This window comes from Sarcophilus harrisii, chromosome 5 (assembly GCF_902635505.1).
Source record: "Sarcophilus harrisii chromosome 5, mSarHar1.11, whole genome shotgun sequence".
Classification (NCBI taxonomy): domain Eukaryota; kingdom Metazoa; phylum Chordata; class Mammalia; order Dasyuromorphia; family Dasyuridae; genus Sarcophilus; species Sarcophilus harrisii.
The window spans coordinates 45,954,534-45,977,823 of record NC_045430.1 but is presented as its reverse complement, the minus strand read 5'-3'; the positions used below and the strand labels follow the sequence as shown (position 1 = coordinate 45,977,823).

General features: G+C 33.1%; 1 protein-coding gene across 2 annotated transcripts in view; it reads left to right on the top strand.

Moving 5' to 3' along the window:
* Positions 1–21,605, top strand: part of TMTC2 (transmembrane O-mannosyltransferase targeting cadherins 2) — a 532,742-nt gene extending 511,137 nt beyond the window's left edge. For both annotated transcript variants that reach the window (XM_031938906.1, XM_031938905.1), the window contains one exon: positions 18,754–21,605. In XM_031938906.1, coding sequence (XP_031794766.1) covers positions 18,754–18,933 — 180 coding nt within the window. In that variant the 3' untranslated portion in view covers positions 18,934–21,605. The remainder of the gene's footprint in view (positions 1–18,753) is intronic.
* The last annotated feature ends 1,685 nt before the right edge of the window (positions 21,606–23,290 follow it).

The following is a 23,290-nucleotide window of genomic DNA, read 5'->3' as shown; positions in this document are numbered from 1 at the left end:
AAAAAATAAACAAAAATGAGACATTTACTTTCTCTGAGAGAAAGGGAATGGGGAGGGGGGAAAAAGCAGCCTTCCTGCTCCTTGCATTCTCAATCTTTTAAAAGCATACCACCAATATCATACTCTCATCACAAGTGCTGCTTTTCCTCTACATTTTACCTGTTGCAGCCTCTCCTTCTCCTTCAGCTGTCTCTTCAACCAACTGCCCTGATCTCTTCCATGTTTACTGTACTCAGTTTAAAATCTCTAACATATTCACAAGCATCTTTCCATGAAGCATCTCAGGGCAGGAAAAAGGCAACTCTACCTCCTTCAAACTTTATCTGCAAGAAACCCATGAAGCCAGACTCCATTAGAAGCTTGCTATACAATATAAGCAAAATTTAAAAAAGAAATCTTTTGGCATAATAGCTGTCCTATCACTTTTTTTTTTTTAATTTCACATTTGATCTTATGTCAGAAGAGTCAACAATTTGGAAGGGCAAGGTTCTTAGCCTGGGGTCTATGACCTTTAAAAAACTTTGATATTATATTTCAATATAATTGGTTTCTTTGTAATCATATCTATCTTATTTTATGCATTTTAAAACATTATTCTGGAAAGGACTCTATAAACTTCACCAGATTGCCAAAAGAGACCATAACAGAAAACATTTTAAGAACCCTTTTGCTAGTGCTATTTTCTTCTTGTTCACTAAACTTATCTCTTTCTTTGGATTCCACTATATTTTCTACAAAATATTCTGTGCCAGCTTCATGTTTCTATGAAGTGTAAAAATAAAAGGCATTTCAGAGATCACTTAATCCAATTCTTATCTGAATCCTTATCTGAAAGGATTATTATCATCTTTTGTGAAACAACACCAATAAGTGCTTAGATAACTTCTGTATGTATATCTACAGTGGAAAGGACCCTCACTATACCAAGAGGAAGCTCATTCCATCTTTGACTAACATTAATCATTTGGAAGAAATTCTTCTTTGTATTGAGTGAACATCTGCCTCCCCATTAACTTCCAACCATTTGTCTTAAGTTCTTCCCTCATCATACCATGTGGTATTTACTTCCAAATCTTTCCTTATTAATTGACATAATTACACTTTTTATAGAGATAAAATGTATTATAGAGGAAAGGATATAAAGCTTAGAACAGATGACTTCAGTTTGGGTTTACATATCTGTCATTTTACTAGCTGAATGATCTTAGGTGAGTAATTTATATTCTCTGTATGTCAATTTTCTCTTCTGGGAATGATACTTGTATGACCTACCTTACAGAATTCTTACTAACCTTAAATCATAATTGTGAACCATTGCCATTGCCACATAAAGGTGGTTTGATATATCAAATAGCAAAACTGGAGAGAGGAAGTCTCATTTTTTTTTAATATAAATCTGGCCTCAGATACTTCTCAGCTATGTTATCCTGGGCAAGTCACTTAACCCTGTTTGTCTCCGTTTCCTCATCTGTAAAAATGAACTGAAGAAGGAAACAGTAAACCATTCCAATGTCTTTACCAAGAAAACCCTAAATGAGATCATGTAGAATTGGACACAACTGAAATGACTCAACAATAACAAATTTTTAGTATTTTTATTTCTCCCTTGCCGTTTTAGAAACTAAAAACATTTCCTGAATTGCCTTCTCATTATAGAAGAGGCATTCTGCAAACCTCCATCCTCAATGTTTTATTTTCTTGTGTCCTATAATTTGCAATACAACTCCTTCCTCCCCTTTATCCCAGTTTTCATCTAAACATCAAATTACCTGATCATCTTTTCTCCATATCCCATTATCTTATTTATACCTAAGTCATTCTTTCTTTATGAATCTGTCTCATCTTTTCCATTACAGTACAAGCCAAAACAGAATAGGAATCCTGGTTTAGTTTTTTACACCTGTAGGTACATTAAAAATTAGAATTTTAGAACTAGAAAGGATTGGCCTTGGACATCATCTTATCAATTATAAGTATCCATTTTAATACATTTAAGTGTAAAACTTATTTGTGGAACTATGGAAAGGTATGCATTAATTATGACGATTTGTGTATAATATAAGTAGTTCATCAGAAACAGTATAATGCAATTGAAAAAGCACTGACTTTGGAGTCAGAAGACTTAAATTTATACCTTAGCTTTGCTAATTACTTTTTTGAGGTAATTTTAAGCAAGATACTAAATTACTCTTGACTTTACTTCTTTATCTGTTAAAAAAGGGTAGGGGAGAGGTAGATGAAATAACTTCAAACATTCCTTATCGGTATGAATTGATGATTCTGTTACTAGGTTTTTAATCATGCCTCTATCACTGACTTTTAGGAAAAAAATTAAAATTTTAATTTAAATGTATAGGTTATAATGAACATATATGTTCATTTTTTTTTTTTTTTACATATTTCCATGAGTCAGGTTGGAAGAGAAAAATAGGAACAAAGGGAAAACCACAAGAAAGAAAAAAAGAGAAGAAAAAAATGAAAATAATACATGGTCATCAAGCATTTTTAAAGTACCTACTATCTTCCAGGCACTCTGTTAAACACTGGGGGATATAAAGAAAAGGATGAGATAGTCCCTTTTGCTCAAGGAAGTCATTTAATGGGAAACATGGACATTCATATGACTTAGGGAAGATCATTTAACTTTTTGGCATTTCTGGAAATTTTCAATGACTAAAAATTACCAAAAGGTTGCCAATATATATCAGAAGATGGAGTTGCTATTAATTATAAGACTTGTAAAGAAAAATATATTTTATTGTTAATGATGGGTAGTTAGAGTTTTAGACAAGTTTAACTAAGACAAATGATTGAATTGATTATAATAATAGCATTCACATGTTGCTTTAAAGTTTGCAAAGAATATTGTAAATATTATCTCATTTGTTTCTTACAACATTCCTGGGAGAGATATTGTGTTATAATCACTCCCATTTTACTGATACAGAAACCAAGACAAAGGTAAGTACATAGCTAGTTTAAATGTCTTATAAGAGACTTCTTTATACAGATGAAATAATAGATTCAGACCAACAACATAATAACAAAAAAAGACAATTTATTTACTGTGCCTACTCTGTTCTCATGCTAAAGTGACCTTATCTTTTCCCAGAATCCCATTGTCTTTAAGTAAAATGCCTTTACTAGTGGTATAATTTACAGTCTCTGTATGAAGCTAAATATAGCTTTGTAAAAAAACAATAAAGGATTTACATGGTACAGTTGATCTTTTGAAGCTTCCTTTGACATATTACTGTTATTTTGCTCATCGTCACCCACCTTCCTTCTCTACCCCATTCTAAGAGAGAAAAAGAGACTTCAAATATGATTTTAATGCAACTTTTATTTATTAGAGGCATATGATAGAGCTATAATCCAATTCCTATCATGTATGCACTTCCCTCCCTTCTTTCTCTTTCTTCATTTTCCAACTCCCTGTTTTTTTTCTCCCTCACTTCCTGCTGTTAAAAATACGATTAAAGATGAAATAATTGTACAGCCCAAAAGTGTGCATGATTTTTTTCAGCCTAAATATCCATTTCCTAACTTCTAAAATAAAGCAAGTCAACGGCAATCAGCTGGCAATACTTTTTGTAGTTCCAAATTCAATGATTAAAAGTAAAACTTTTTAAAATAAAATATGATTTACTGTTAACAACCATCAATGTGAATTTTAGGCAGGTTTAACTAGAGAGACAAATGACTGAGTTGATCATAATTGATAGTATTTCTGTATGCTTTGAATTTGTAAAGAATATTTATTGCAAAAATTATTTCGATATTCCTGGAAGAGGAATTTTATTGATGTGGAAACTGAAATAAATAGGTAGACACACAGCTAATAAGTGTCTGAAGCTCTATTTGAATTCAAATCTTCCTAAATCCAACTCAACACTATCTACTGTGTCATGAAGAGCTTTAAAACAAGAGTTCAGAAATGATCATTTAAAGAGGAAGTTAGCCCTGATAAAATACTACAAAGAGAGATTAGGTACATTCTAGACAGGTCAAGGATAGGATGTGCAAACAGGAGATACAAATAGAATGTTGTATACAGGGAACTATAAGCAATTTATTTAGGCAAAATCATAGCGTCTATGAAGGAAATTTCTGGGATTTAGGAGGAGGGAAGTTGGAGCTAGGTTGTAAGGGACTTGATATACTGGATGAGTTTATATTTTATCCTGAATTCAATAGGGAGCCATGGGAGCTTTGTGAGTGACATAGTTGAAGCTATGTTTTAGGACCATCACTTTGTCATGAGTGTGAAGGATTCACGACCAAACTCAGTATGTCAGGGACTGATTGTGTCTGTCTATATTTTAAGCATATATATTGCCCACTTCTCTGGAACTTTAGGTGTTACATTTCAAAAGAAACTGATTTCTTTTGAGTGAATTTTAGAACAGGAGTTCTTTTTGTGTGGCATAGGCCCCTTAGGTATTCTGATAAAGCATATATGCCTCTTTTCAGAAGAATATTTTCAAATGAATAAAATTAAAATAAACAGGATGAAAAGGGAAAGTCAGTTTTATATCCATAAATAATGTGTTTTATGTTCTTCTAAATTATTTTTTGTAAAATAACTATATGTAAGTCATACAACCTTTTTGACTTTATCTTGATAAATGGTGTAAGATATTATTTTATGCTCATTTTCTGCCAAACTACTTTCCAATTTTCCCAATGATCTTTTTAGCCAAAAATGAATTCTTATCCCAAAATCTTAAGTCATTATACATGTCAAATATAAGGTTATGATATTTGTTTGTTGCAATAAATTATGTTTTGATAATAATAAAATTCATTTGGAAAAATAGAAAGTCAAAAATATCAAAGGCAGTAATGAAAAAATATAAAGGAAAGAGGTTCAACAGTATCAGATCTTATACTATATTATAAGGCAGTTATTATCCATACATATTTAAATAGTAAGCTTATGCAGAAAGTATATCTTGTTAGGATAAAATACAATAATTTTGAAAATTTCAAGTGAGGTCTATTTTGAAGCTGTTTCTGAGCAACAGGGATCATACTGTTGTAGGTAAATGCAGATGACAAAGGTTGGCCATTGTGTGATGTTTGTTTTCAGAATTTGTCAAGTTAAAATAACTGAAATAATCAATTTCAAATATGTTCTTTAATTTAATTCTCTTTGCTATTTCTTTTGTGATTCAAAATCATTTTAGTGATCATCAAAGGGACACCTCAGTTTTAAATGTATAATCTGCCCTCACATTAAAAATTAAATAAATAAAAAGTTTCGTAAAGTGTCCATATCATTACTTTACCAGCATCATGGTGCAATCAATCACCAGTATATAATGTCTCTCTGCTTCAGTAAATTCAATTGAATAGGCAATTTCAATTGAATATAGTTGAATGGCAATGTAACACTCATTAAATTATTGTGATACTACTTTTTAAAAATAAGAATCCCATTATAAAGTTCAGGCTGCAGAAACTCATTTAGATCTGTAAATTAGACTCACAAAAGAGGTAAAAACTGGATTTCTGGAAATTCCCTCAACATTTATACTTAATTAACTGTTGAGGTCATGAAAATGTAATTTTTCCTTTGTAGTCTGATTCTCACAAGAGTTTTTTCAAAATTTGTATGCTTAACCGCTCTAAGAATAATTCTGACCTCAGTAAATTGATGAATGTCTTTCAGCATATGGAAAATACGTGAAAGCATAGATAATTTATTAAATGATCACTATCTTCCAAGCACTGTACTATGTGCTGGCCATATAAGTACAAGCAAACCAGCCAGTTCCTATATTCAAGCAGCTTATACTGTAATGAGGCAGACAATACATAAAGGTGCATTTAAAAGGGAGAGAGAATATTGGTGCTGCTGTGTCATAAATGTATTCCAGGAAGTAGCATGAAGGCAAAAATGAGATGATAACATCCCTATCAGCTTGGCGACAAGGGAACAGAATATAACATCCATCACTACTTTTGATCTCATTCCCTCTCATTGATACATACCACTTCCAAATCATGTCGCTGAACTTTTCCAGAATCTTCAACAGTTTTTCATTGCTTTAGGTTTTCATTCAAGACTTTCCATCCATTGGCACTGTACCATGACTTTCCTGGTATTTTCTCACAGACTAAACTGCTCCCCTGTATATTCCCAAGTTTGCATTTTTTTCAGCCTATCCCTATACTTGGAATGTCCTTTTCCACGATATCCATCTTTTAAAACCTAACTTTACTTCAAAGGCCCATTAAAATTTTATTTCTTCTGTGAAATTTTCTCTATATTTTTCCCGTACCTGAAAATGATTCTTTTGTTATCTGATCTCATAATTCTTGGTAATTCATTTAACAGTCATTAATTTCTGAAACCCCCTGCTATGTACTTAAGCATTATATTTTCTTCTGTACTGCAAATTATAATATGATAATGTATATTGAACTATGTATTATATTGGTGGTAATCACACAGTGTAGTGCATAAAGAACAAGCTTAAAAATCAAGGTTCAATATAGAAAAATAATATTTGGGCTTCAACTCCCATTTTGGGAATTGCATGAATAGGCAATACACTTTGTTCTTCTTCATTTATGTCACTTTATCTCCCTCTCTTTTCCTTGATAGGAGTTCTCCCCCCACAAATGTCCTTTTTGTCACTTTTGCTATTAAAATACAACATTCAGTTCAATCTCTACCTCTTATATAAGACCTTTCCTGATGCCCAAGTTATTCTTGCCCGCCAATTACTTTGGTTTGGTATATATGTTTATAAAATATACATAATTTATATGTATAGGTTGTCTTCTCCCTGATAGATTTTTTAGCCTCTTGAGGTTGAGTACTATGTTATTTTTTGCCTTTTTATCTCTAGTTTCTGGAACAAAATGAAAACTTAATATGTGCTTCATGTTACATAGTACCAGATCTGCCTCTCAATTATCCTTCATCAGAGTGTCATAGATAAGAGTAATCATAGAAATCCATAGACAATCAAAGAACTCACATCATTAGCATCATTGCATTCATTATTATAAGATTTACAAACAGATCATGCAGTATTAGTTTTTTCTCTGCCTGCTTCAATAATCTCTGGTCAATTTTTGAATGATTAGGGAATTTGGAGTGAGCCACAAATGAAGAGAAGAATATGGAGGATAAAGAAACAGGAAGAGCAAAGAGAAATATGGTCCTGTTCAGACTACATATTCAAATTCTTTCCATTAATATTTATTAGATTGCCTGTTGTACTCAAGGACAATATTATCCCTGTCCTCAAATATCTTATAATCTGATAGGGACATAAAACCTATCCATAAATATATGTGTCAGCAAATAGAATCTGATAAACCAAAAGGTAGAGCCAGAAGACAATAAAAGAATTTTCAAAAATCAGAAATCATCTTCAATAGGGGGGTTAAAGATAGAGAAAGATGATAGTGTAGGTAAATCAGAGAAGGATCTATAAAGGAAGACCCTCATGAGCTGAGGCAAGTGAACAAAGTACTTCACAGGCATAAAGGTTGAGTAAATGTATTATAGACATGTGTGCATACCTAAAATGATTGATTTAAAGTGGAAAAGGCTCAAGAGATCATCAAGTACAGCCATCATAATTTTCATGAGGAAAACCAAGGTGTACAGAGGTTAAATGATTTACTCACTGTCACACAGCTAGTAAATATCGAAGGCAGAATTCGAAATCCAGATCTTCCTAACTCCAAGTACAACACTCTCTCCAGTAGACCATAGGGCCTTGAATGTAGTTAAGAGCAAGTAAGTCAGGATCACCAAAAAATTAGTTGCCCAGATAGGTTAGATTTTAGAGTGTGTAACGAGGAACATGGAGAAATCAACTTGGAGTGTTGTTTGAGAACAGATGCTGGGGGGAAACACTGTGGTGTCTTTGAAACAATGGATAATCCATGGAGGTTTTTGATGCTGGAAATATCATGTTCAAACAAGGTCCTGAGGATAATTTCTTGGCAGCTATTTATAGAACAGATTGGAGAGGAGAAGAAGCTAAAAGAAGGGAGACAAGTTAAAAGTTTTTATAGTAATCTCTGGGAAAGATAATGAGGATCTAAACTCGGAGTATAAAAATGTAGATTAAAATGAAGGAATAGATGCTAGAGGTCTTGTAAAAATAGGTTCAATAGAATTTGGCAATTGATTAAATATGAGAGATGAAGAAAAGTGGGAAATATCAGTAATGAATTAGCAATTGAGTCTTGGTGACTGAGAATATAGTGTTAATATCAACATAAATAGGGAAGATGGAAAGAAAGGCAGGATTTTAAGAAAAAAAACTAAAAAGAATAGTTTGAAGCATAGTGAAGATAAAATACTATGAAGAATTCTGGTAGAGATATCAATTGGTAATGGAAATATAGGGAATTTAAATGAGAAGAATATCTATATCTGTCCTTATATATGTTCATAATACATACACCTAGTATCTGAGGCTAAATTTGTACTCGGGAAGATGAGTCTTCCTGATTCCAGAGCTGGCACTCTATCCATAGTTTATATTGTGAATTTCTTTTCATACCAACTACCTTATTACTGTTCCTATTATTATAAGAATGATGATGTTGCTGTCATTCAATGCCATATTTGCTTAGATTATCTGGTGCCCTCTCCTAGGAATTCTTTTCTCAAAAAAATTAGTAGAGATTTTAAAAACAGAGTATTTATATATGCTTTTGAGACTGAATGTGATTTCTTGCCTTTCATTGCCATTCTCTTGGATAGGAGTTGGGCATGGTAGGAGCAGGGGAATTAGTCTCAGGTGAGCATTAATAAATGCTCATTAATTAATGAATGGTTCAACATGTAGTCAAAATGCCCAGCCTGGTATCCAACTCTGTACTTAACAATGTAGTCATTACCTAGTCACTTATTTATTTATTCATTCTTCCACTCACCTATTTGTTTCATGTTTACTTATTTATTCATTTATTCAGTTTTTATTTAGTAGGCAAGTGATTCATTCTCTGCATTGATTTAGTAATTCTTCTCTAGACAACCATGGATGAACTTTCAGCATCATTCTTATTGTAACATAAAAATAGATTCTTTGCTTCCATACTCTTACTTTTGTTTTCTATGAATATTTTAGTTTTTTTCCCAATTACATGTAAAAACATTTTTTAACATTTTCAAAAATTTTGAGCTATAAATTCTTTTCCTTTTTTTCTTTTCCTCCACCCTCCCTTAAACATAAGCAATTTGTTATAGATTATACATATGCAAAAATGTAAAACATTTCCATATTAGTCATTCCATACTCTGTAAATGACTATTCAGGCACTCTGATTTTTTTCCTTAAAAATGAATAAATATTCGTTTTCTCCCTCTTACTAACATGCAAATAAAAAGAACAAAATCTTTGTAACAAATATGTATAGTTAAGCAAAACAAATTATAGTTTTATATTGAAAATGTCCCAAAGTATATCTTACTCCTCCTTGAGAACATCATCTTTCTTTCAGGAAGTGGACTTTATTATGGGTTCTCTGGAATCATGACTAGTTCCTGTAATAGTTAGAATTCTTATTTTTTACAAAATCATTTTTTGTTATATTAGTACACACACACACACACACACACACACACAATTTGTTCTCTTGATTTCAATCTCTATCAGTTCATACTAGATTGCCCAGATTTCTCTGAAACAATCCCTTTCCCCTTTTCTTACTACCCACCAATATATTATTTCATTCATATACCACCACTGATTCAGCCATTCTCCAGTTCATGTCCATGCTGCAGTCAGGCAGTTGAATGGTTGTATAGGCAGGGAGTTGCAGGCATGATCTGTTTGTCCTTAGTGCACCAATGAACAATGAATTGAAGTTGTGAAGAGGCAGATTCAGATTCAATATCAGGGACCACTTTCTAGCAATTTAGGACTATGCAAGAGTAAAATGGTCTGCTTCCAGAGATGGTGGCTTCCCCCTCCTTGGAGGTTCTCTATTAGACTTTGGATGATCATTTGTTGAATAGCTCATACTATGAATTTCTTTCTTGCCTGGGTAAGGCTAGATGACCACTGAGGAAATTGGTATCTCTCAATTTCCATGATATCCATATGTAGTCATCCACATTCTTTGAACAATTTAATTAAACATTTTGAAATATCCAATAGACTTTACACTCCTTGAGGAAAGAAGCCATTTTTGTTTGTATTAAAAATGCTTGCCATATTGAAGATATTTATAAATATTTGTTAAATGAACCCACTTATCTAGACCCATCTCTTCAATCACAATTGCTTTAATTCCCTAATACCATGCTTGCCTTACTACCGAGGTGCTGTATTTGGCCAGAATTGGGAGAAGGGGGGCTGCCCCTTGTAGAAGAAGAGAAACAATTCTCATTGACATTGGACTTTAGCCAAACACATGATTTTAATTCTGATGCTTTCTCCCTGGAGCTAAAGAATCCTCAAAAGACCATAAGAATATCACAATAGGGGCTGAATTCCCCACAGACTGTAAAAGACGTCATTTACTGCCTCAATAGAGCTGCTAGTCAGACTATTTGATGTAAAGCATCTGTCCTCTTTAAGGAAATGAGGGAAGATCTGTTTCTCTTTTGGAGTCTGTGAAGAAGTAGGTGCTGTCATTTGTTGTGCAGAGCTACGAGCCCTATGTTAGAGCTGCTGACTGCCTTTGTTAATGTGCTGAAAAGTTTCATCAGCTGTCTTCAATAAAAGACAAAGTGTGTAAGGAAAAACATCAGCGATTAGGGCTGGTTGGCTGTTTTTCTGGCCTGTGAGTTACAGCTGGCAGAAAGTGTTGACGCCAATGTTTAATCAGGCATGCAGTCACCTGAAGTCCTTGCATTTGGGTTATCAAGCTAGAGGAAGCGGTCTTTTGTTTGGATCATCCACAGCTGCTTATTTGCTCATATGGAAACGTTGCTTGCATCTTCATCTTTCTCATACAACCACGTTTAGCTTCTTAATTATAAAAAAATCATTAACTGAAATAATTTCGTAGTTGAAAGACTTCCTTTTATTTTTGCACGAGGTAGGGAGAATATAGAATCATAGGGACATTGATTTAGTGCTGAGAAGACCCTTAGAGGTCATATCATCCAACCCCTTCTTCAACCTCCTTTTTTTTTTTTTTTTTTTTTTTTTTTTTTTTTTTTTTTTTTTTTTTTTTTTGATAGATGAGTAATCTAAATCCCAAAGAGAGGAAATGAGCTCTTAGGGAACTCACAGGCAGTGCAAGTCAGGGCTGAAATTTCAACTTAGTCGCTCTGATTTTAAATTTATTGATTTTTCTGTTGGACCATATTGCTTTGTTAATAAAGATATTGAATTTAGTTTTTTTATTTAGATTCTTAAATTCCTATAAAAATCTTTATTTTTATTTATTATATTTATATTTTTATTAAAAAAAAACACAACACAGAACTAAAAGAAAGACTTCTTGAATCAGAAAAGCCTTTTCCTTGCTGCTGAAAATATTTCCAATTGAAGACTTCATTGCTCCTCCACTTCATCCCCTGGCTCCTACAGTACCAAATTACTATGCTAAATATTCTTGGGTGATGTAGAAGTATATATAGCACAGTATACCTTGGACTTTAAGATTGCATAATCAACTTGTAGAGACAGGATGCATATGCAGGAAACAAGGAGAAATAAAAGCTAGAGTTTTATGGTTTGTTTTATCAATAATATTTGTTTTTTTCAAATATATGTCAAGATAGTTTTCAACATTCAACCTTATAGGACTCTTGTGTTCCAAGCTTTTTTTTTTTTCTCTCTCCCTCCCTTATCTTCCCTAACCCCAAGAGCGCAAGCAATTTGATATGTTAAACAAGGGTGAGTCTTTAAAACATATTTTCATAGTTGTCATGTTGTTCAAGAAAAATCACAACAAACAGGGAAAACCATGAAAAAGAAAAATCAAACAAACAAGCACACAAAAAGATGAAAAATATGCTTTATTCCATATTCAGTCTCCATAGTCCTCTCTCAGGATGCCATTGGCATTTTCCATCCCAACTCTGTTGGAATTTCCTTGAATCACTGAATTTCTGAGAAGAGCCAAGTCCATCACAATTGATCATCACATAATTTTATTGTTACTATATACAATATAGTTCTGCTCACTTCCCTCAGCATAAATTCATGTAAATCTTTCCAGGATTTTCTGCAATTAGGTTGAAAAGCTGGAGTTTTTACAGCATTAAAAAAAAAATAACCAATAGTAGCCAGGAAAATAATAAAGTAATTGTACTTGGTCTTAGGGAGACCTGAGTTCAAATGTGATCGGTGACACTAATTTTATGACCTTGGGCAAGTCACTTAATTTCTTGTCTTCCTCATTTTTTTTTCAAATGAAGATAATAATAGTACCTACTTCCCAAGATTGTTGTGAGGATCAAATGAGATAATATTTGTTAAGGACTTGGTATAATGCCTGGCACATAGTGTGTTCTTAATTAATGTTTATTCCTTCCCTCTCTTCACTGAGGCATGATGATAAAATAATGGGATGCTTATTATTGTTCTTCTTTTCCCCAATGAACATGCTATGAAATCATCATTGTCCCATTTAAAGTGTCAAATTGGATACTGTACATTATATATGTTAAACTTGCTGTCATTGTTGTATTTTATTTTTCAAAATTCCTTCTTAGTGACAGGTCTCCATTTTTTTAGGGTAGTTTGATTTGGGGAAATGTAAAAGAATTTTTTGGCATCAATCTGAATGTCATTTTGGTGATTTTAAAAAAGTATGTATAAAATAATGAAATTGATTTCTTCCTGTGGATATTATAACATCTCTTTGATGGCAGATTCAAAAGAAGCACTCTGATCATGTTTTAAACAGCAAAGTGTTATTGAAGTAAGTGAAGAGTCAGCCAAATGTGACATCTGAAGGACAGCATTCATTTGGCTATACAAGTTACACAAAAAACACAGGAAGAGCCTTATTGCTTTATAGTCACTTGTCAGCTAAAAATGTCAACCAGATGCTTGGACAAGTAAGGTTCTAGTTAATAAAAAAAAAAAAAAATGTGGAGTAGAAAAAAAGTTTTTTGTTTCAATCCCTTTTGAAAATTTTTCTACCATATATGAAAAATCAGTATTGGAAAACAAAAATTGAACTTATAGACAAATGGTACATCTCAATCTAATAACCTGTCTGATCTTAGATAAGTGACATACCTCCTTGGGGCCTCAATTTCCTTATTTGTAAAGCAGGACATTTGGACCAAGTAACTTTTAAGATCTCTTTTAGAGAAAATGGTCCTAAAATTGAACCCACTTTCCTACTCTTATAAATGTACCATGTGGTACTATTTAACTTTTTCTTGAAAATATAGTATCTTGTGTTGCTTTAGTTTCATTATGCTGAATTTTATTGACCTTTTGTACAGTGTTTTAGAAGGTATAGAGCTTAGATTGAATGTTCAGCAACACTATAATCATAGCACAATAAGATTTAAAGCTAAAGAGCATTCATGGGATCACAGAGATGGAAGAAACCTTCCATTCTATGAGTTCAGCTACTTCATTTTATAGATGAATAAGTTGAAACTCTGAGTGAGTGATTTGCCCAACATCACATAGATGGGAGGCAGTAGAAATGAGATTTGAACCCAGAGTTTCTGACTTCAAACCCAATTCTCCTTCCTCTTCATCATGCTATTTTCTCAACATCAATACAAAACAGTATTTTTTTTTTAGTAAGAACACTAAAATGAAGTGACCAGAATGGGAAGGGAACTCTAATTTTTGTCATATAAAAAACAGAAATAGAAAGAACTGGGATTTTTTTTTTTTAAAAGAAAAATTGGTTTGAAGAAAAGAAAACATGATAATCTGTCCTTAAAATCTTGAAAGGTTGTTTTTACTTAAGTTTGTTCTTTCAATTAACAGACATTTAGTTTATTTTCCTCCCTCTCCAATTTTCCAAACTTCAAAAAAAAAAAGTAAAACAAAACCTTTTTAACAAATAAACATTATCAAACCTAACCAATTGCCATAATTGCCATGTCAAAAAAGAAAGTGTGTCTCATTTGTGCACCTTGATTCTTTTACATGTCAGGAGATGGTTGTTATATTTCATTATGGATCTTATGGAATTATGGATGGCATTGCACAAATCAGAGGTCTTAAGTCTGCCAAAGTTATTGGACTTTGCAATGTTATTGCCGTTGTATAAATTGTTCTGCTGAACATTGTATACAATAATAGCAACATTGTGCAATGATGCAATGATAGTCTTAGCTCTTCTCTGCAATACAGTGATCAACTACAAAAGACATGAAGAAAATGCTATCCAGAGAAAGAAACATAGAGTCTGGATACAGATTAAAGCATACTATTTTCACTTCTTCCTTTTTTTTTTTTTTCTTTTTCATGTTTTTTTTTTTCCTTTTCTGATTCTTCTTTTTACAACATAATTAATTATATTTAATATTACCACACGCATATAACCTATCTCAAATTGCTTGTCCTCTTGGGCAGGGGAAGGTGGGGATAAAAATATTGGAATTCAAAATCCTATAGTAAGTGAATGCTGAAAAAAATATCTTCACATTTAATTGGAAAAAAATAAAATACTTTTAATGGGGGAATTTAAAAACTGTTTTCCTGATTCTGCTTGTTTTATGATGCATCAGTTTATACAAGTCTTTCTAGTTTCTCTGCCCTTTCCTCATCTCTTTTAGCACAGGATTACATTCAAATGCTGTATTTATGCAGTAAAACTTGTCCTATTAAAAATGGAATTAAGGATCTGGATATTCTTAATGCTTATAGAGGACAGAGCTTAGCATAATTAAAGCTGTTCAAGCTGAGACCAGATGACCATTTTTCATGGATATTTTAAAGGGGATTTATGGATGGGGTGAAGGATTTGGATTAGATAACTGCTGAAGTTCCTTTTAAAGCTAAGTTTTCATAATTCTATATTATTTCATCATATTTATATACTGAATGTACAGAGAACCAAAGAAGGAAAAAGTTATGATTTTGATATAATTTATATTAATTGTACATATATTTTCACCATCTCAGAGATGTTAAAAACTTAATAGTACCATATCTGTCACCAAAGAACTTGGGGTCGAAATTTAGTCAATTTTCACATAATTTCTAAAACTGTATTCATAAACATATTCGCACTGGATAAAATATATCTCATATTTGGTTCACTCTGGTTTTACCATGCAGAAATAAATTGATAAATATATATGATTTCCACATAGGATTAATCACCTTTCATTCATTTCTCAACAATATTATCAAATCTTTAAACTGTGCTTTAATATAATGTGGAATAGGGTTGATGATCTTCCAACAGTGGCTGAATAAAAAATAATCAGTGAGACCTAGCATTGAAATGATCTGCTCCTCAGGCTGACTGGAAAAGCTCAGATGAACAGATGCTGAGTGGTGAGCAGAGCTGGATGAAAATTGTACGCAATAATAACAACATTGTATGATGATCAACTGTGATGGACTTGGCTCTTTTCAGCAATGAGATGATTCAAGGCAATTCTAGAAGATTTGGAGTGCCATCCACATCCAGAGAGAGAATTATGGAGACTGAATGTGAATCAAAGCATAATATTTTCATCTTTTTTTCCCTTTCTTGTGTTTTTCCCCTCTTTTGATCTGATTTTTCTTGTACAGAATGATGAATATGGAAATATGTTTACAAGAATTGCACATGTTTAACTTATATCAGATTGCTTTCTATCTAGTGAGGGGGGAAAGAGGTAGAAAAATTGAAACACAGAGTTTTGCAAAGGTGGATGTTAAACTATCTTTGTATGTATTTGGAAAAATAAAATATCATTAAAATACAATTATAAAAAATGACCTACTCCTTTCCCTTAATTTTGGAAGAAATATTCAGTTTGGAAAATCAAAGGATTTAGAGATTAAAAGAAGCCTAAAGTCTACCTAGTCAATCCCTTAATTTAACAGATAATGAAATTAACACCCAAAAATGTGACTTGATAAAGATTACACAATAAGTATCAGAGGTGGAATCTAAACTCAGTTCATCTTAACTCCAATCTAGCACTCTATTCACTATAATGTTCTATCCCTATCTTTTTTCATAACTTCTAAATTATGTTTTGCTTAAGGTTAAAAGATGCTGCTCTAATAACTAATTATCATATAGATAATTTCTCAAAGGCTATATGCCTCCAAAGCCTATTGGGTTATACTAAATTGGAAGGCTTTAAATATGGCTGTGGCAACAGTTTCTCCTGAGGCTGAATTTGTTACTGATAGACTGGCCATTTAAGGAATGAATTTGTTTTCTTTGGCAATCCCTGAAAGTCTTCCTGTGATGCCTCAATGAGGTTTAAAAGAGAAACCTAATATGATGTAATCTCTGTAAGGTTTAACTAAGTTGGGGAAAGGTTTTTCAATATGAATTGGTAATAGATTGTACTTCTGCCACCTGTTGACCAGCCTTGATAACTAGGTTCAAAATGGCATATAACTTGGTTGACCTCAGGAGGATGATTTTGCTGTCACAGATACTCTTAAAGACAGTTACTAAGTAGTAGATGAGTTGCTGTCCATACCAAACCAGTAAAATCTCAGATGCTCAAGTTATTTGAAATATTCAATTATAATGACCTTGTTTCTCAGGCATTCAAATTCATGCCTGAGAGAAATAGTCCAGGGTCAAGAAGATCCTAGTCTGCAACTTTAAAGGTGAGCAAGCCATACACCGATAATTTAGTCTTTTCTGTGTAGCTCCTTGCTTATAATTGAAAAATAGATTATAGCATTAACTTGACAACCATTACTTATCTTGTATTCTCTTCATGAAGGCAATGTGACTGTCACAGCTGGAAAGTCAAAGGCGCCAACATCTAATAATAAATTTGCCTTTATCCTACTATATGATCCTCTAAATCTGCCTTAGTTTCCTTATTTGTTAAGTAGAAATCATGGTGTTAAGGTATAGCTACAAAATTTCATTGTGTACGTGTGTGTGTGAGACTAAGTCACAATAAAAGTAAAAAGCACAGAAAAGTGCTTAAAGTTTAAAATGATAAATTTTTTTTTGAGGTATTACAGCTCAATAGTTTGTCACCTGGAAATCTGATTTTGCTCTTTAAAAGGGAGCAGTAGTAACTGAGATTTGAAATGTGTAATTATGAGACTGTCAGAATTTTTGCTTGCTATGTAGCCATCCAGATTGCACTGGAAAAAAGCACAGAGAGGAGAAAGAATAGCTTTCAGACTCGATATTATTTTTTTCCTTTAACCAATATTTTATTTCATTTGGGTTGGTTGATTGCTTGGTTGTTTTGGTCATGTTATAAGCCAATTAGGAGAACAAACTTTCTCAAAAATAGAGTAAGCCATAACTGAAGCTAGCCTTTAAAAAAAAACAAAAAAAAAAAAACCTTTTTATAATCTTGTGTATTAAATCTCAGTTCCAATTTCTGGTATTGGTCTTCAGGACAGTGGACAAATCACTGAACCTGAAATCAGGAAGACCTGAGTTCAGATGCAACCTCAGACATTAGCTGTGTGGCTCTGGTGATGTCATTTAATCTCTGTTTGCTTCAGTTTTTTCATCTGTAAAATAAAGCAATAATAGCACTTATTTCCCAGGGTTGATATGAGGATCAAATGAGATAATTGTAAAGTCCTTAGCACCCTGACACTGTGCTATATATAAATGTAATGTGCTATATATAAATGTAAATATAAATATATGTATTATATAAATGTAAATTATAATTATTTATCAAATATAAATGTGGTTTAGGAAACTCCTGTATTAGAAATGTTTCTCATTAAGCTAGAGCTGCATGAGGTTTATTTATTTCTGATTGCATAATTGTATGGTACATAGAGAGCTACCTTCAAAGAACATGGAGGACCTGAGTTAAAATCAAACCTTTTCTTTATATTGTCTGTGTGACTTGTTTTTTCAGTTCCCTAAGCATTTCTCTAACATTCTAGGTTGCAGAGATGATGCTAGTTGAACTAGTAGAGGGACTATTCATATCTTGGAATTCTCTGTATTAATGAAATTCTAGGTCTAGCTCCTGTTTCAGTTCTTCTATTTCTGACATTTTTTTCCTCCAGCAGTGCCATTAAACATTAAAGGCAAAAATTCTCAATAAATAGAATGGCTGACTTTTGACAAAGATAGACCCTTCATGTGGGACATTTGATAGTTCTGATGAATTTTCTGCTTTTCCCTCCTCTTTCCATAAAAACATGATTATAAACTTATTGCATCATCTTTTCATTTTCTTGGGATGGGAAGAATGTATGCAGGTAAGAAACAAGATAGAAAAATACTTTTGTGTTTGTTTTCCCCGCACTTATTTTCAAAATTCTTGGCACTGAATTTAAATAAAATTCAATTTTTTCTTTCTGAAATTGTACCACTTTTAACTTTTCTTCCAAAGAAAAATATGGTCCAACTAGATTCCCACATATAAAGACTTCATGTATTGTCTTGTGTATCCCCATTAGAGGAAAAAAAAAAACAAACACAAAGACAATAAATGCTTTTTTCCAGGCTCCTGATCCATTTAAGGAATGAAGTACACAGCAGCTTGGTGAAAACTTTTCTTCTAGTTTTCTTGGTCTATTTGTATAAATTGTAAAATTGCTTCTATGAAATGCCTCCAAGACATAAGGGAATAATTTGCATAAGTGACTGAAGTTTTTGTCTTTTGAGAAGGGAAACTTGAAATGCCCTCTTAATTGTTTCCCTTCCTTTCTCCCGTTCCAGTATCCGGCTGCCCTGATGAATCTTGGAGCCATTCTCCACCTCAATGGCCGGCTTCTCAAAGCAGAGGCCAACTACCTGCAGGCCCTCCAGCTGAAACCTGATGATGTCATCACCCAGTCCAATCTCCGCAAACTGTGGAACATCATGGAAAAACAAGGATTAAAGACTTCTAAGACATGACCCAGGAGGTTAGAAACGTCTTCTCTTTTTTTGATTCCAAGCTGATTTAAAAAAAAAAAAATGGAACAGGACTTCCAGGAGGTGGTATGACAGAAACTCCCAATGGACCTCGTGCTCAAGAGCAGCAGCGGTCACCATGGCTTCAGGGAAGATCTAATCTTGCTTTTGGCACCAGTTATGCCAAAAAGGGAAATGATGGGAACCTCATGAAGGATTTAACCATTACTCCATTAAAGACAAATTCAATCAGAGCGCTTAAAGCTGAAAATTTTGGTCTCAAAAAGGAATCTGAGTTAGAATTTTGCTGGTTTTCTATTCCAATTTAGAAAATGAGCTTGTTTATTCAGCACTGTGAGAGGACAGCACAGCATCCATCTATCTATCCACGGGAAGACAAAACAAATGGTTAAGGTAGTAACCTAAGGTATTTGTAGAGACTATAATTGATGAACATTGCATTTGCAATCTGTCCTTTTGCTGCTGCATCTCTCCTTAGGGCAGGCTGCTTATCAATTTCAGAGGCTTGCAGAACTATTTTTTTGATATGTTAGGATCTGTCAGACTTGCAGTTCCTCCTTGACAAGTGCACATCATATTTATTTTATTATTTTGATGTCACTAGCTTCACTATTCCAAGCAGTGCTTCCTTTGCCTGTCCTAGAAACAATAAGCAATATATAGCTAATCATACACCTCCTGTATTTGTAACAGGGTGAAAGACATCACATGTAATCCTTTTTTTTTTTTTTTAATTTCAGTGGTTAAACCAGTTATCACTAACTTCTCCCCCTGAAATTTTTTTTATATCAATCTGTTTAAGGGATTGTTATACTTGCTAAAAAAATTATTTTTAATTTTGAAACCACTGTATAATTTCCCCAAATGAAATATAACAAAAAAATAAACAAAACTATCCATTCAAACTCAATCTGAAGCAAAAACTCAGTAATAGCAAAATTTACAAATCTAATCTAATCACAAACTAACCAGCAGCTATTAGGGGAAAAAAATTAAACAAAGCAAAACAAAAATAATATGTTTAGTACGACAGAAGAGATTGCTTAAAAAAAAAAAGATTAAATTGAGAAGCTTGAGTAATGAGGGCTTCTAATTGTGTAGCACTCAAAACAGTTGGGTCTAATACTCAGTCAAAAGGTTAACTGTTCATTTCTTGACTGCATGACCAAGAGCAATGCTGTTGCATCCTTGCAGCTTGGATTTATGCTACCAAGTTATTATACTCTTCCTGAATGACTTTATAAAAACAATTCATTTGGAGCTTCAGTACTTTGGAGCTATGGCCCATATTTTTCTAGGTCATTTGCCAAATGCTCTCCTTCCTTCAGAAATACCATCTTTCATGAGCAAATTTGCCATTCCCTTTAATTATCTATTGGTGGCTACCTGGGTGCTCACTTTGTAAAAGCTTTGGCTTTTAATATAAAGTGTGGGAGGTCATTGACAGATGCTCCCCACAAGTCACATTCTACTTTGATACTAAAACTCAGCTTAGTAAAACTTCATCCCATTACAAGTACTTCTTGGAGAAAGTACCTGTAGAATTCTATATGTATTTATTTATTTATTATTTGACCAGCGTGAAAACAAAATAAAATAATAAAACCTTTTGTTAATCCAGTCCTCTACATATTAGAATAGTTTTTTTTTCTTTGCTTTATCTTTCATATTTCATTTTTATATAATAACTGCTAAAAGGGAAATGGGACATCCATATAAGTTATTGTACATTGTCTCCAAACACCATATTTTTTTGTTTGTTTGTTTGTTTCATTTTGTTTTTGACTAGGCGGGAGAGCACAGTGAAAGAAATCATTTTTAATGTACTCTTCTTGTGGCATTATTTTTTCTTAAGCTTGGTAAGGCCAAATTGTATGAGCATTTTCTAAATAGGGTTAGTATGAGGACCCTTTCAAAGAAGATATGTTAATTATCCTGAAGACTATGAGATAAAATGGTTTAAAAATGAATGACTATCAAATCATAGTGTTTTCCTAATGAGGCATGGAAGCCTGAGGTAAAACTAAGATGGTGGATGGAAATATGTTTTTCTTCTACCATTGGTTCATGGCAAAGTTTTTAAAAAGTGAATTTAATATAAAGCTATGAAAGAATTCAGTGTTTAACTGTGGTATTTATTTAAAATGGTTATTGAACTTTGGTTGCTTCCTGGTCATAACCCCTTACTGTCTTTTTGTTCTTCCTTTCAAATTGTTGGTTCTTAAGAATGTCCATTGATCACCCATTAGAGTCACTCCAAGTTGACATAGCATCTGCATAGCATTGTGGACTGGATCTGTGTCAAAAGATGTGAGGATATTTAAAAATGTTCCTGATGCTTTCCAGTTACAGGGCTGGGCTCAATAACTAACCAACTTTTTTTTTTTTGGGGGGGGGGAGAAGAAGTTAAAAACATGATCAACAAATATGTGTCTCTGCTCAGGGATTTATGGTGGATTATTGCAGACAGTGCTAAAAATAAATAAATAAAGAGCACAAGACAAGTTTACTAAATTAAATTTTTATTTTTTGAGAAACTGTTATTTGTATAAATTATCAAGATTTGTAGGCTTTCCTTTTGTAGAAATAATTGTTTTATGTGCCAGAGAAGAGAAATTCAATTTTGTTTTCAACAATAAAGCATTGATAACAAATACAGTGTGTTGCAAAATTTTTGTCCATTGTAGTCATGTAATATATATTTTCATTTTAATATGCCTCATTAAGAAAAGTGTATTGGTCTATTGAAAACTTCTAATTTAGATTCCTAACTACCGGTTTCTTCCCTGTCTGATCCTTTTCCACACAGCAGCTAGGATCCGCCTTCCTTAAGTACAAATATGATCATATCTTTCCCCTGCTCAAAAACCATATCTTTCCTCTACTTAAAAACCTTCTGTTATTGCCTGTTGCCCTGGGATAAAATGCAAAATCTTTAGTTTGGCATTTAAAGCCCTTTACAGTTTGGCTCCAGCCTATCTTTCCAAACTGATGACATATTACTCCACTTCATATTATCTGTACTCCAGCCAAACCAGTCTATTTTTTCACTGGGCTTGATATCCCCATTCCCCATCTATGTCTCTGCATAGACTGTGCCCCCATTTCTGGAAGGCCTCTTCTCCCCCCATTCTTCATCTCTATTTCTTAGAATCTTTAGTTTATTTCAAGGCTAAGCTGCTTCCTACAGCAAGCCTCCTGGTCTCTCTGCATCCTCATATTATCATGAATAGTCTTATCTATTTATGCATTTTCCCCCTTGGTAGGGTAAGAATTTAATATTGCCACAAATACATGTTCTTTTGAGTTCTTGTAGCTATTATGGATTTCTGGAGTAAAGTTTATTACCATCTTGCTCAAAGTACCATAATAATTTCTAAAAGGAAATGATATTGGAGTTTTCTGTAGGGGGATTATAGCTATGAAAGGAGAATGCTAGCTATTTGAGGATAGGCACTTTTATTAGGAAGAGGTATGTGTGTCTATTTCAGTACATAGTATATTGTACATAATAGGTACTTACTGCCAATTGGATAAGACTCAATTTAGGAACCAGATAGAATTGCATTATGATGAGAGACACAAAAATGTCCCAATTTGGCCAACATGCCTAGTCCCAAAACTCTACATATTCCTCTCCCCAATTCCCCAAATTTGTGGAGCTAGTGTTCTGGGAAATGGCCTCAGTGTAGCCACTTCTAGGTCAGAGCCTTCTGTTTTATATTATACTATTAATTGCCATATTTATGAAATAGGAATACAGCATTTACAATGATGTGGAGATTGTATCCACCAAGCAAAGAGCCATACTTTGTAGCAGGCAACTATGGACTGGAGAAGTAAATATTCAATACCCTGGCTAAGAAAAAATGTACCATCTTTTATTTATGCATAGAATCAGATAAAGTTGTTACATATAGCTACTTAAGTAACTCCCTCTATGACATATTGGTTGGTTGTTTCTCATCCTTCAATTTTAAAGATCAAAATGACATCACTATATTAGAGTCCAACTATGGCTGATCAGACCAATATGATCTCAGAAGACTCTAACCACAAGTTAAACACAGATAGTCCAAATGAACCTCTGGAGTGGAAATGCTTCTGATTTTGTGCATCTTTTGAGCTACTGAAATTCTGCTTTTTTTCATAGCACAGTGTTCCTCTTTTTAAAAATTATTTACTTATTTTTAATACTCATTGCTTTATGAATCATGTTGGGAGAGAAAAATCAAGGGAAAAACCATGGGAGAAGAAAAAAAAAACAGAAAAAATGAGAGAATAATAAAGAGATAAAGAGAAATAGAAAAAGTTTTAAAGAAAAAACAATGGAGAGAGA